The 14,731-nt window shown below is 37.1% G+C and overlaps 1 protein-coding gene across 2 annotated transcripts in view; it reads left to right on the top strand.

The window, feature by feature from the left end:
* LOC129228237 (UNC93-like protein) overlaps window positions 1-13,859 on the top strand; it is a 91,432-nt gene extending 77,573 nt beyond the window's left edge. The window contains exon 3 of one of the 2 annotated variants that reach the window (XM_054862903.1): window positions 13,354-13,859. In XM_054862903.1, coding sequence (XP_054718878.1) covers window positions 13,354-13,592 — 239 coding nt within the window. In that variant the 3' untranslated portion in view covers window positions 13,593-13,859. Of the gene's footprint in view, window positions 1-345; window positions 992-13,353 lie in introns of those variants that run through there. The other variant, XM_054862905.1, reaches the window with a different exon arrangement.
* The last annotated feature ends 872 nt before the right edge of the window (window positions 13,860-14,731 follow it).

Below are 14,731 nucleotides of genomic sequence, written 5' to 3'. Positions count from 1 at the left end.
TAATACTGCTTTTAGAGCTTTCCTCGGAACGCAGTGAGGTGCCAAACTGTTATAGTATACCCACCTAAGTTTAGTCTAAGATTCCAGAGACAGGACTGACTGTAAACGGGAAGCTTTCTGAATAGTTTAGGAAGGTTACTGAATTTTAGAGGAAGATGTTCCTGGTTTTTGTAAGATATGTTACTGGAAGATATTGGGCACATCAGCTGCCCCTTATTTTCCAGGAACGTTTCTGAATCGTTTTTACAGTGTAGTACATAAGAATAATAAAACAAAACAAAACAAATTTAAACGTAAAACTGTTGTCTGATCCACAATTTAAAACGAAATCTATTTTTGCTACAGCTCTCTACGGCCTGATGTTTCCGCATGATCGAGAGGCCGCCTTTTCCAATTTCTTTTTCTGGAGCTTCCTTGGATATCTGCTCAGCTATTCTTACGCCAACGTCTTAACAGTTTCGGTCAAGGTCTACATTCTTCTGAGTATCCTGACCGTCGGGATGGCCGGATATTTTGCCGCACAGTTGCGAGTTAGGTGCTCAGCGAAAAAAGACTACATCGTTATAGTGGATGCTGCCGAATAAAACAAGTTGTCTGTGATATTTTTGCTCAAATTGCAACCGTAACGGTATTCTGAATCAGCTGCTCAAGTGACATTAAAACTATACCTCGTATATTCTGCCTCCACTAAAATGATGGTCACGAATTTTCCCTTTTTTTGATGGGAAGAATTTTTTTTTGGTCTTGTGATTAAAATTGTTTTTATCTCTTTTAGACTTAAGTATTGGTTTGTAACTCACCTCATTTTTCAAAAAATAATTTTTTCTTTATGTTGGGTTTAATTCCCCTTTAACCATGGACAGTATCCAGCACCTGTGTTTTTCTTGCCGTTTTGCTAAAATTAGCTTCCAGACTTCATTCAACCTCATCGCGTACGTGACATTTATAACGACAATTATCAGAAACCAAGTGTCTAAGTCAGTGGTTCTCAACCTTTTTGGGCCCATAGAAGTTGACTGACATCTATCACCCCTTTCTTCCTTCTTGAAAAAACAAAAAGTTGGTTGTAATGTACATCGATATTGGAAATATAAGCGACTTATTTTAACTTGAAGTAAAATGTATACACAATCAAACTTATGTCCCTGTTTAGCCCGATTGTCATTGATTATTGGATTTGGAAGTTTATTATCCGTGTAGCAATCTACAGGGTGTCCAGCGAAGGACTCCCTGAATTCAAAATTGAATATCTCGAAAACAAAGGAACATTTTGAAATAAAAGAAGCGGTATGTTTATTGTGAAAGCCGTAAAAATTATGTACAAAATTTTGAAATGTAGTACCAAAAAGTACCAAAAGGTGGCGCTGCACGCTGTACTACAGAGTCCTATATCAATACAAACGTGTCTTGTAAGCTTGTCGTTTGGCAATGAGCATACGTTTACAGATCATATAGTTTTCAGGTTAGGGCCTGTAGGAACATTTACCTGTTTTCGGAAGCTTCGCTTTGTTGCTGTCAAACTGTGGCCTAACCTGTGAAATTCCAGCACCAGGTAACACTCGTTGTTCAATGGTATACATATTTAAACCTTGTTTCACGTTTCAACGCTAGAAATTATCGTTCAACCTTCACAGTATTATTTATAGGAGCTCCTATTACAATTACAGCCTGTAGCACCACCTGCTGGCACCTGTAGGTACTAATTTCCAAACTTCTGTACAGGACTTTTATGGCTTTCCCAATAAACATGCTATTTATTTCATTCCAAAATCGCCCTTTTTTTTGAAACATTCAATTTTGAAATCAGACAGTCCTTCGCTGGGCACCCTGTATCTATTTGAATAGTTAGTGCCTCCCCATGAAGTCATTGTGTTCCAGTATTTCTTTTTCTAATGTTGCTGCGTATAGAGCCATATTGCAAACCTAGTGCGATCCCTAGATTTGGCATCTAATATGTGGCGCCACTAACGCGCTGATAACCATTTAGCCAAGAGCGTCTGAGCCAATAGGCGAAGTTTCAATGGATGTTTAACATGTCTCACAATCATGCAATATGGACGTCGACGATTTTCTACAGTTTGAAAAATGTACCGACTGGACACTTTATAGTTGGTTTAAATCAGCGACCAAAGGCATAAATGGCCAACGCCGAATGACTACACGACCCAGTCGACTTTTGCTTCAATATAGCTTTTAAGTATCGCCATCTAGGAACTAACTGATTAGCTACACAGGTGGATCGCCCACTACAACCGACAATATAAAAAAATGTAATGGTCAGTGTCTGATCCCGGGAGCCAGGTTGCCCCGATGACTAAAGAATACCTTGGCGACTACTTTTTCAGGGGAAGACGGCATGTTGCGCTAAATTTTCACATAAACTCTGAGAAATAATTTCTCTGACACCTAAATTTTTCCTGGCTCCTAAGCAACGCTCCCGTAATATTAAATACCTACCGCTTTCTCGCTTTTAACACAAAGCAAAAATTAACTCAAAACGAGGGAACGAAGTCCGGTCAATGTTGGTACGGAGCCAACTGCCATCTATCGAAGATTTTAGAAATAAATAGCGAAGAAAACAATAGGTATGGTTAATTTCTAAGTTTTAATTTTGAAACTTACTAATTGACAATTTGATATGAATTATTTGGATCTAACACGTTCGTTGAATTGACGCTAGATAACGATGTCCTCCGTACCGGAAGTAGTTTACTTTTTGAGGCAAATGCGTTTAGGCATTTAGTATTACGGATGCGTTGCTCCTAAGATTTTACGATGTTTGTCGATCTCTGGTAATGGTTAATATTAGAATGAGTTACATTGTGTTGCAGCTTTTTAAAAGTGATAATATTGCTGTACCTATTGGTTGCAAATTTTTTTCTGTCGAGGTGGAATCCTCTTCGTAGTGAAAAAAGATGTATTGAACATTTTCTGTGTTATTTATTTCAAGTTTCTTGACATTTAAAATTTTTATTTTGTTTTCTTGATTTATTTATTATTAAAAAATGTGTCAGATGCATTTAAAATCTTTTTTATTTTGCCTCACACATTCTTACATAATGAAAACTTAATCCTTGCGTTGTAAATGAAAGAGTATAAAAATTCAATAAATTCAACTTGTTTAATAGCATCAGAAAATAACACGCTTATGAAAGCGTGTTTGATTTTGTTCACCTTTTAGAAGCTGAATCTTACTCATAATCTCATGGTAGCCAAAATTGTAAAAAAAAAGGTACATTTTTTCAACGAAAACCTTGGACACAAATCTCAATTTTCCATTTTCCCCCTCATATTGCTCCTGCGATTTAAGTTATGCAAAATATACCTCCAGTTTAAACAAAGTCCTATCTTTAACAAATGCAGCTAAAAATTTTCAGCTAACGAAATAATAATTAAGTTTTTAATGGGGTTGTTTCCTACAGTCAAAAGTACTACTTTTAGTCACTGAAACTGATAGAATTAGCAATAAATAAATAAATAAATAAATAAAAAATAAAAAAAATAAAATAAATAATAGATAAATAAAAATAAAAATAAATAATAATTATAGCATAGATCGAGAAAAAACTCATTTTTCCAACGCTTGATTTTTAATTATTTTTTTAAAATGTCCTATTTTGAAAATAAGGCGTGGTCTTTATGACGTCACAAATAGTGTACTTTGGCTCATCTGTCTACCGCGTTTCCACGTTATGATAATCAAAAAGCGAATTAAATATTGCGCTCTTTGAATGGCATTTCATCATTTGTGATGTTCTCGGCAGAAGCGTAAACAATGAAAATGCACAGATTAAAATAATTTTTTTAAAACATTAAATTTAGTCAAATTATTTAAAAAATGGTCAGATCCTATGTTTTAAAGCATGCTCTTTCAAAGACAAATACTTTTGAAATTTCGGAAACGACCCCATTCACACTACAAGCGTTTTTTTCTTTTTTAAAGAGAAATCATTGTTTTTAAATAATGAAGAAGAGAGTAATAATATTTAAATATGAAGATATTAGAAGTACCTATCTTCCCGTTGCGGTAGCCAGGCCTGCGAATTTGGAAGAAAAATGACCGACTCCGACTCCTCAAATTACAGAACTTTCGAGTCTGACTTCTTTACCACAAGATCAGTCCGACTCCGACAAAAGGCTTGCGTCACATTACATTACCTCTTTTTAAAACCTTATTTCCGTTTCGCATCTACAGACAATTCCAGGAAATTTATTGTGCAAGAACAGGCAAGTGAGTGAAAAAGCGAGACTTTTCCGTCGCTTCGTGCATATGAGGCAACGAGAAACAAAGGTATTCAAGTGGCAAATTAAAAAAATTGGAGATAACAAGTACAAATGGTAGGTGAACCCCCTCCTCTGTTTGGGGCAAAATATAGTACTAGTCAAAGGCGTCCATATGGGGGGAAAGTGGGGGCCCCCTTTGAAATTAGAACTTCCTTGCTTTTAGTACTTTTTTCTTTGCAAAAATGTAAGAACATTTCTTCTCCAGCCATTAATGAACAAGTTATTAATAATGTCAAATTTTAATAACTCTAATCTGTACTGAAATCTGTTTTTATGGGGAAAATATCTGAGCCTCCCCCCCCCCCACTTAAAATTTTTTCATATGGGCGCCCTTGGAGTAGCCCTGGTAGGTGCTGCTGTACAGCATGATTTAGAAAAAAAAAAACAAAAAATCGATGAAAGTCTACCTAGGAAGTTATTTTTAAACGCGTTTTACTCAAAACTTGAAAATGTAAACTTACATCCCTTTGCTTCTCACTGCCTCATAAGTGATCTCATTTTGTGCTAAATTCTCTAGACTAAGTGCAGGAAAAGTTAAAGTAGTAATGAAATGCCATTCACTGATGCCATTAACGCAAGTGCAATACTTAATTCGCATCTTTACTCACATGTACGTGGAAACGCGGTAGATAACAAGCGTAAGCATTCTGCGCGCCAGTGGTTAACGAGCGGAAGTACATCACTTGTGACGTTATAAAGACCACGCCTTGTTTGAAAAATCTGACATTTCAAAAAAATAATTAAAAACTAAATGTTGGGAAAATGGAAGTAGTTTCATGGACCCAGAAAATACTTCGATTTCTTATTATTCTTTTTGCTCATTCTATCAATTTAAGTGACTAAAAGTAGTACTTTTGACTGATGGAAACAACTCCATTAATAAACAGATAAAATAAACAGGTTTGGGAAGTAGTAAGTTAAGTGTCAAGAAACTACGTGGATAAATGCAACACTGTAACAACGATTCAGAAACGTTCCTGGAAAATAATAGGCAGATGATGTGCCCAATTTCCGCCAGTAACATATCCCGCAAAAACCAGGAACGATTTCCGCTAAAATTCAGTACGCCCCCCCCCCCCTTCCTGACAAATCCAGAAATCTTCCCTTTTATGGCCTAAGGCTCCTATATAAGGGGAGCTGACTTATCCGACATTTTGGTTCCAAAATTGTCGGGCGAAAAAAATCATATTTGTATAAAAGCCTCATTGCAGAAAACTGGTGTCCAAACTTTAGGTGTGTTGCCCGATTGATGTTTGATTATTTTAAGCGGTAGATGAATACGATTTGATTAATACAAATTAAAAACAAATAAGGTCTCGAAAATGAGGTTTATTACAGTAAACATTTCCCGATACATTTTTGATAAATTTGTGAACTAAGTTATCTTTCTAGATTCACCTTAAGTGACATTTTACTCAACTTATCATCAATTGTTTTACGACATAGCAACCAATAAATATTATAAAGTATTTATAAATACTAGAAACGAGGTTGAATCCAATTTTGTCTTGGAACCAAAATGTCGGATAAGTCAGCCTGTCCTTTTCAAGGGGCTCTATTATGGCCAGTCGTGACTCTGGAACTTCAGAGCAATCTTAGGTACGGATAATACAACAGCTTGCACCTTCCTGATTTACCAAGACAGTTCCAAAAGTAGGATTGCAAACATGGCTAAAGCTAAGCCAGAATTTCAAGTAAGTATCAAGCATCTCACCTGATTGTAATTCTTGCTAAGCTACGTAGTCCATACTTATTCGCTCCCTTTGGGAGTTTAATCCGTATGGACGAGCCATGTTCGAACTGAAGCCGATACACCTTATAAATACTCTGAGTTAATCTTTAAACTGGGAGCTAAAAATATTTTTTACAACAGAGAGAAGTCTGCATTCGGGCACCTTGTAGCCATTCAAGAAACTTTTTAACAATGATACTTGATATTTCCAGAAAGATTATAAAAACCATATTGAAATACCGAAACGTTTCACGGAAATACTCAGTAACGTTTCGGATTTTTTTTTTTTTTGCAGTGAAAATGTGAAACTACAAAGATCTGGCTGAGCTTTGTTTCATGCTTTCTGTTGGAAAATGTTCCTAAAAATCTACTTTCTGGACTCTTAGTTGGATTACTTCACTAATAACAGCGGGCAGGTCAGCGATGAGTCGGTACCATGGAATAACGGTAAACTTGACCACGGAGAGATGGCGGATGACCTTGAAGCGGAAACATCATAACAGATTGTTTGTTATTACAGTAGAACCTCGTTTTACGCTGGTTCATTTTACGCGGTTTCGATTATACGCGGTTCAAGTTTTATTTAACCTTTATTACACCTTTATTTTATTTTACGCGGATGAGTTTCGGTTTTGCGCCGATGGGGCAATGCAAAAATTTTTCCCCTCTTTCGATATCCAAACTTCTAAAGATTGCAGATTACGCGTAATCAACTGCATTTTGGCGTGCTAATACTCGAGCGTGGGCCAACTGGAGACATTTTATGCGATTGGTTCAAGAGCTCTTTCCAGAAGTAATTAAACCCACACAGTTCAGAACTCACTGGAAGAAGAGCTTTCAGGAGTGACACCGACGAGGATACCGACGTCGGTGACGCACAACCAAAAACGTTCACATTGAGAATTTTGAGCCATTTCTAGACAATAGAAGTAATCTTCCTGATTTGTTCGAGAAGGAGGATTCTAACATGGAAATGACGCAAGTGATTATGGATACGTTAATGCTAGAACCCCTTGAAAGGTTCAGGCCAATCTATCCTACATTTTGGTTCCAAAACGGCTTTGGATCCAACCCTGTTTCTAGTATTTATAAATACGATAAAATATTCGCTGGTTGCTATGTCGTAAAACTATTAATGATAAGTTGAGTAAAATGTCACGTTAAAGTTAAATATTTCACACCTTATTTGTTTTAAATTTTTATTAATTAAATCTTCTTCATGTACGGAATAAAATAATCAAACATCAATCGGGCAACACATCCGAAACTTGTGCACCAGTTTTCTGCAACGAAGCTTTTGTACAAATACTAATTTTGTCCCTCGATAGATTTGGAACCAAAATGTCGGATAAGTCTGCTCCCCTTATTCGTGGCCTTAGTTAATGCTGTGCAAAGAATTACAGAGCAAAATCCCTAATGACTGCCAAAAGACTATCCTGGCCAGCTCCTCTTCATAAACAGGACACGAAATTAATTTATGTTTTCTTTATGCATGCTGTGCATAAAAGTCGATATAAGTACACATTAAACTTATTATACAATTAGTCATCACTAGCATGAAGTATTTTGTTATCTACGGAACCAAACTCTTAGTTTACCGCTAGAATTAGGTCTCAATTTACGCGGCATTTCCGTAGAACGTAACCCCTGCGTAAAACGAGGGTCTACTGTATTTTGTAACAGGATAGGATCAGCGAGAACGTGCCTCTTACTACGCGGCGCTTTCTGGCTGGTTCTACCTATTGCAAATGATTCAAATGATGTTTCCGCTTCAAGGCCATCCGCCATCTCTCCGTGGTCAAATTTTACCAGGAGAATTGGTCCACGGTGGTGGTTGATATTACTGTTGGGAACTCATCAGAGATACTCTCCACGCCCCGTAGAAGAAGCAGGCCAAAAGAAATTGAAATAATTAAGCAGATTAGAATACAGTCGAGTCTCGACTTACGCGAGGGATGCGTTCCAAGACTCCCGCGTAAGTCGAAATTTCGCGTTGTGGAAAAATATATGCATACAAATTTTTTAAAGCATACCAAAGTCTTTAGACACTTATAAACACCTTTCAAACTGCTCCAAAGCATTCCTCAACTATACACTTTTTTTCCCCCCCATATAGAACTGAACATTTACTGTATTTAAAATATAAAAGTTGTTTTATTCAGCACGAATTACTTTAAGATGCACAAAATAAATGACCAATGAGAGGGAAAGACACACCGAGGTAAAACACGGTACACGCAGCACGTAATATTACTAAAATGATGCACTATAACAGTACTGTACAGTAGATACAGTAACACTATTTAAGAGTTAAAAAATGACGATAGTGATGAATTATGCTCCATGATCACATCGTTATTCTTATCTAATACATTTTTAAATACGGTTTCTTCGCCTTTTCTTTTATAACGTTTCATTTTGTGGCAACATCTCCTCTTCCTGATCTCTTTATTAATACACATTGTAATGACATTCATGAAATCAATATTTAGTAGCCAATCACGAAGCTGATACTTCCTTCCGAAAAAATTCGTGTAGTGGGCGAAAAATTCGCGTTTGCTCTAAAATTCATTACTTGTGAAAAATTCGCGTTGTATAGCCATTTCGCGTAAGTCGAATCGCGTTGTAGCGGGAGTCGGCTGTACTCGGTTTCTAATCTGCTTAACTTCTCTAATACTCTTTCCTAACATGTCGGAAACAGGGACGTTTTGAAAATGTGTTGTCTGGTATTGTATGAAAACAGAGCCGGCGATTGGAATTAAAATATGTTGGGGCGGGGCAAAAAAAAAAAAAAAGTGATAGGATTTTTAGAGGCAGCCAAAAAAAAAAAAAAAAAAAAAACCTTGAATTCTTAAATTTTGAATTCAAATTATGTTTTTCGCAATCACGAGTTGCGACAGGGCCCTACTCATTGGGGGCTATTGATTGTAGAAACAGCTCCTGTTTCCCCAAGCCTACCCCTTCTCCTGAGCGGTTACGTGTGTATAGTTGTGTGTGTGTGCAGGCGTGTGTGTATGTGTAGGAGCGCTTGCGTACATATGTAGGCTTGTGTGTGTGTGTAGACCTGAGTGTATGCACGTTGGCGTGTGTGTATGTGTGTGTGTGTGCGCGCGCGTATGTGTAGGACATGGACGCTCCCGAACAGGAGAAATGGATTCCATTAGAAATGTGCTCGGAGCCGCGCCTGCAGAGGCCGGTGAGCGAGTGGTGCTGGTGTCCCTGGTCCAAGCTGAAAAAGGCACGGACGCCGAAAATGGTCAAATGAGAACAATAAGCAATCGTGATTGCTCAAAAAAAAAAAAAGAGGGAGAGAGAGAGAGAGCAGCAAAAAAAAGAGAGAGAGAGAAGAGTACACAAAATTTTGCTACGGCTGGTTTTGAGGGCAGATGAGTGGTACTTAATGGAAATGTAGAAACTTAACTCACGTTGTTATTGAGATTTTGAAGAATTTTGTACACAATAACTTCCCCGAAGAAACACTTGGACATGAATTAGACTCACATTATTTAACCCAAAATATTTTGAGATGTTACAAACACTTGGTTATAGTTTCATTGAACAAGTGTGGCTTTCTTAAGTAAAACAATTGATTTACTAATATCTAAATAATGAATACATAAACTAAAAGTTACTGCTTGTGCTAAATAATGTTTCATAAACAGATATACAAAGTGAAATAAATGATTATGTTCTGAAAATTTTGCCATTTCTGCTTTTTTAAAAAAATAATTTCTTGTTTTGATTCCAAAACTGGAAAATAATTATAAATAACTGAAGCATAAAAGGGGGGGGGGGGAAGGAATCACCGCCACTGTATGAAAACGATGTGGAATGAGTTCGCTTATCAGAAACGTTAGTTTTTGTCACTTCTTGGCACGAGGTTTTAAACCTGACTGTAAACCTTCAACTAGAAATTGAGATCCGATTTCAGAGGTTTAACTTCTTCCACTTGATTTTGACCCGTGCTAGGAACACAACTGCCCATCCCAAAAATTAAAGTACGGGGTGCCCCTGCCTACTCAGTGGCGTAGCGAGAAGTTTTTCATGGGGGAGGGGATCGAATGAAATTTTTCGAAACTAAAGGACGAAAAGTGCAATTTTAGTCTGCATAGGTATCAATACATATAATTTTGTTGAGGGGGTTATTACCCCCCATTCCGCCCTCCTTGGCTACGCCACTGCCCCTGCCACTGGTGACTGGATTATGATCAATTAAAAAAAAAACAACAACATATAAATAAAACACGGAACAGAAAATTTAAACATATTTGTTTGAAACTGGAAGAAATTGATTTCGCATATCTGAAACGTTAGCCTTTGTCTTTTCACGGTTTAGATCACAGCTGTTAACCTTCTAGAACTGCTTCCACCACGTGATTTTTATTTTATTGGTATCGACCTTGAGTCGAATGTTTCTGTTTCTCCTGATGCCGATTTCACCCCACGATACACGAAAATCACGAGATCTAATTCATGCAAGGTTGTTTGAGAGACGTCTACGTAATAGTTTATGCAGTTAACGTTTGCAAAAAAAAAAGTATTGCAAGAAAATTATTCATAAAAGCATGTCATGGGGTTGATAGATGATGAAAACAACTGAAATTCTGTTCAAGATCCGAGTCTCTACGCAAGCGGTTTTACCGCCTTTGCATCTTAATAAACAACTTTATTAAAAAAAAAAAAAAAAAAATACGTTATGGTAATTTTTCCAACGTTCCGTAATGTTAGGTTGGCAAAAATCCTTCGTAAGAAGTAAAAAGCTCTCTGCGTCGTGTTTATGAAGTTGTTTTGATTCCTAACTGTAGTTTTTGTCGGAGATTTTTATCTGGTTATTCTGATGGAAATTTAATGAATGTTATGAACGCGTATTTTTAACGCGACAGAAGAAAATAAAAGAAATTAGCATTTTCTTCAAAACTGAAGCATAAAAGTTTTCTTAAAAGTGCCGAGGCACTAGGGGTCGTATCAACACTTGTTATCAAAATTGAGATAAAACACAAGGTGACTCTTAGTAACATATTTTACCGAAATATAACGCTTTTGGTAATTTATGAATGCTCAAAAAAAATCTGTAAATGTGACCCGCGAAAAAAGTATATGGAGTCACGCATCTTGAAATTAAAATTTCTCACTTTAAACTCAGCTGCAGATACCAGGCATCGCTTTTGAGCTCAGCACGGTAGCATAAGTTGGACGTCAAAAGGAAATTGTTTGAAAAATGTTTGTCAAATACGTATTTTTAGCAATTGTCTTCAACTAATGTCAACCCATGTACTGCATGCGCTCTCCAAATATAACCACATTTATTTGAAGAAAGAAACTAGTAGTATGCAATTCTCCAAAGAGATAATCATCTAAAGCTCTAATAATCTAGTTACTTAATAGATGGCATCGTGTGCATTTCCTTTAAAAAGAATTGATTACAGTAGCGTCATCTATTGAGTAATTAGATAACTACAGTGGAAGGTTGCCTATTGGGAGAATAACTGGCAAATCTTAGGGGGGGGGGGGGGGGAATGCTAAGTTTGGTGTTCAATGTGCACAACGACAAAATTAGTTATTTCCATCTACACCAAAGGGCGGAAGTGAGGAATACTTGTACGTCAAAAATAGCAGGGAGGGAGAAATTCGAAACTAAATATTTTAGTAATATTCCACATGTTTTTTTAAAAAAAAGCCAGTCAATTTGTTTTATAGATTTGCTGTGGAAGAAAAGCAAACGCACTAAACTTTAGTGAAAAACTTTTTCACAGTGACATCTCCAAATAATGGCGGCATCTACACAGTTGTATGGTAACGCGAGGAACTATCAGGTCTTCCGTATGTTGCCCTGTCTTTACTCACCCGTAGTTTATTTTCAAAAACCACTACAAGTGCAGCGATACAATTTGTTCCTATTTACTCTTTGTTTCAATCGCACTATGTTCCCCTTGTATCCACTCACACTATGTTTTCATTTACCCCACGTTTCCACTCACTCTATGTTTCCGCTCCCACTATGTTTCAAATTTACCTTATGTTTTCATTCGCGCTATATTTCCATTTACCTAATGTTTCCGCTCACGCTATGTTTCAGTTTATCTCATGTATCTATTCACACTATGTTTCCATCTACCCCATGTTTCCATTCACACTATGTTTCAACTTGCCCCATGTTTCCACTCACACTGTTTCAACTTTCCTTATGTTTTCATTAGCGCGATGTGTCCATTTACCCCACGTTTCCATTCATCCTATGTTTCCGCTTCCACTATGTTTCAGTTTACCTCATGTATCCATTCACACTATGTTTCCATTTACCCCATATTTCCATTCACACTATGTTTCAATTTGCCCCATGTTTCCACTCACGCTATTTCAACTTTCCTTATGTTTTCATTACCGCGATGTTTCCATTCGCGCTATATTTCCGCTCGTGCAATGTTTCAATTTACTCCATGTTTCTATTCACGCTGTGTTTCTAGTTACCTCATGCTTCTATCTTCCACTTTATGGTTAAATTTACCTCATGTTCAAATTCACACTATGTTTGAAATTTGCAGCAAAATTTCCGCCCGTAGGCCAGGGCAAAGACAGAACTACAAGCAAAATAAAAACAGCCCGGTTATCACATTCAGAGACTGCAGCTTCGTCATTGTTATGGACTTCTCAGCCTGGAATAGTTAATAACCGAGCTGGAAGCAGATGTCCTTTCATTGAATCATTGTTACATAAGTTTTTGCCTTTATTTTTCGAGTAGAGCGGCAGCAATGATTCCGGGCTCTTGCTGGTTTGGTAAATAAATCTTAGCTACCAGTTTGAAGGTAATCTGATCCAATCAGATGAATTCTGCGGTTAGTGACTATTCGACAAGCACTAACTGTAGTCCCTGGATGTCATGACGATGCCGTTGGTATCTTGATTGTATGTTTAAAATTATGGATATCCTCTTTATGTTGGCTGTCCTTCAGTCACCAATAGCTTAGTTTCTAAAAATCACCATGTGTGCAGTTTTTTTTACATCCTATCCCATGCTTCAATTACCTCAACAGATCCTGCTAGTATGTCGTTCATTGCAAAAGTGGTGTATCTCCACATTTTTAAATGCGTACTTGGTTTATAAATAATATCACATTTACTTCCATCTTTGAATATAAGAGTGAAGCAGCTGAACATTTATAGATTTTCTTTCCGAAGTAAAAAACTTGCTGAGGGTTTTATATAATAAAAGGCCTAGTAAAATTACTTACAAGTTGATAATTAGCATGAGCAATGGCTCATACAATTGCAAAAGTACCATGATCAAATTGATGTTCTTTTTTACCACAAATTAAAACAATACAATTTTCTGTTTGCAGCTCTGTACGGCCTGATGTTTCCGCACGACAGAGAAGCTGCCTTCTCCAACTTCTACTTCTGGAGCTTCCTTGGGTATCTGCTCAGCTATTCTTATGCCAACTACTTCACCGTAGCCGTCAAGATCAACATCCTTCTTAGCTTCCTGATCGCCGGCATGGCCGGATACCTTGCCGGACAGTGGCGACTGAGGTGTTCGCGCAAGAGGGACTACGTCGTTATAGCGGACGATTCGGATTGAAACAAGTTGTCTGTGATATTTTTGCTCACATTGCAACAATGAAACGGTTTTTTTGACTCAGTAGGTCAAGTCACACTTTTCCGTTAAAACCATGCCAAGCATTTTCGTGGCTAAAATTGGTTTAAACACAACTTTGACTTGATATTACGCACCCTCCTCACTGACCACAAACCGATTGAAACCGATTGTTGGTTCTGGACCACCCTTTAAGCAACCAAAAATAGCCTAAATCTGCATTTTCAAGACTTGCATTTCAAAAAATTCGCCCCAAACCTCCTAATTGTATCTGAGTATGTCCTGTAAAAAAAAAAAGAACCGTTGGTGGAAAACAGTGGGCAGTTAATGTGCCTCATTTCTGCCAATAACATATATGGCAAAAACAGAAAAGTTTCCTGATAAAAGTTAGTAACTTTCCTGAAATTTACCTGAAGTCTTTCTGAAAAATTCAGAAACCTCCCTTATCAAAGCCAGTCATGTTGCTCCAATAACTCAAAAACCTTTAGTAGAAACTTATATGTGTATATAGTAATAGCTTGGCACCTTCCTGATTTACTAGGAAGGTTCTTAAAGCTAAGACGGAAGTGCAAGCAATTCCTTCAATGCTACAATATCAGAACATTGCATTTCTTCCTTGATTGGGACTCAGTCAATCCGGAGGAACCGTAACTATGCTAAAGGTGAAACGCCAAAAAAAAAAAGAAAAAAGAAAACGAAAAAAAAAAAAAAAAAATTCTAAAGGTGAAACCCCCCCCCCCCCCAAAAAAAAAAAGAAAGAAACCTAAAATATTTTTAAATTGGTAGCTAAAAATGTTTTTCACCACAGTATGAAATCGGCATTCATGGAACTTGATGCGATTCAGGAAACTTTTTCACAAAAAAAAAAAAAAAAAAAAACTTGTTTTTTACAGGAAAGTAGTGCAAACTCTGGGAACTCCGAAACGTTTTCCGGAAGTAATCAGGGACGTTTCGGATTTTTTTTTACAGTGTATACTTATACCCCCTGTTTCCGATAATTACCCCTCCAAAACCAGACGCTGGATCCGCTTTTGATTAAATGAGAATTGTAGCAGATGTTATAAAATTCATGTCAGTATACGGAAAAATGATTTCATTTAGCTTTAAAAGAATTCCTCGTCAAA

Source organism: Uloborus diversus, chromosome 8 (assembly GCF_026930045.1).
Source record: "Uloborus diversus isolate 005 chromosome 8, Udiv.v.3.1, whole genome shotgun sequence".
NCBI lineage: Eukaryota > Metazoa > Arthropoda > Arachnida > Araneae > Uloboridae > Uloborus > Uloborus diversus.
The sequence above is the reverse complement of the archived record's forward strand: the minus strand, read 5'-3'. Positions and strand labels throughout refer to the sequence as shown.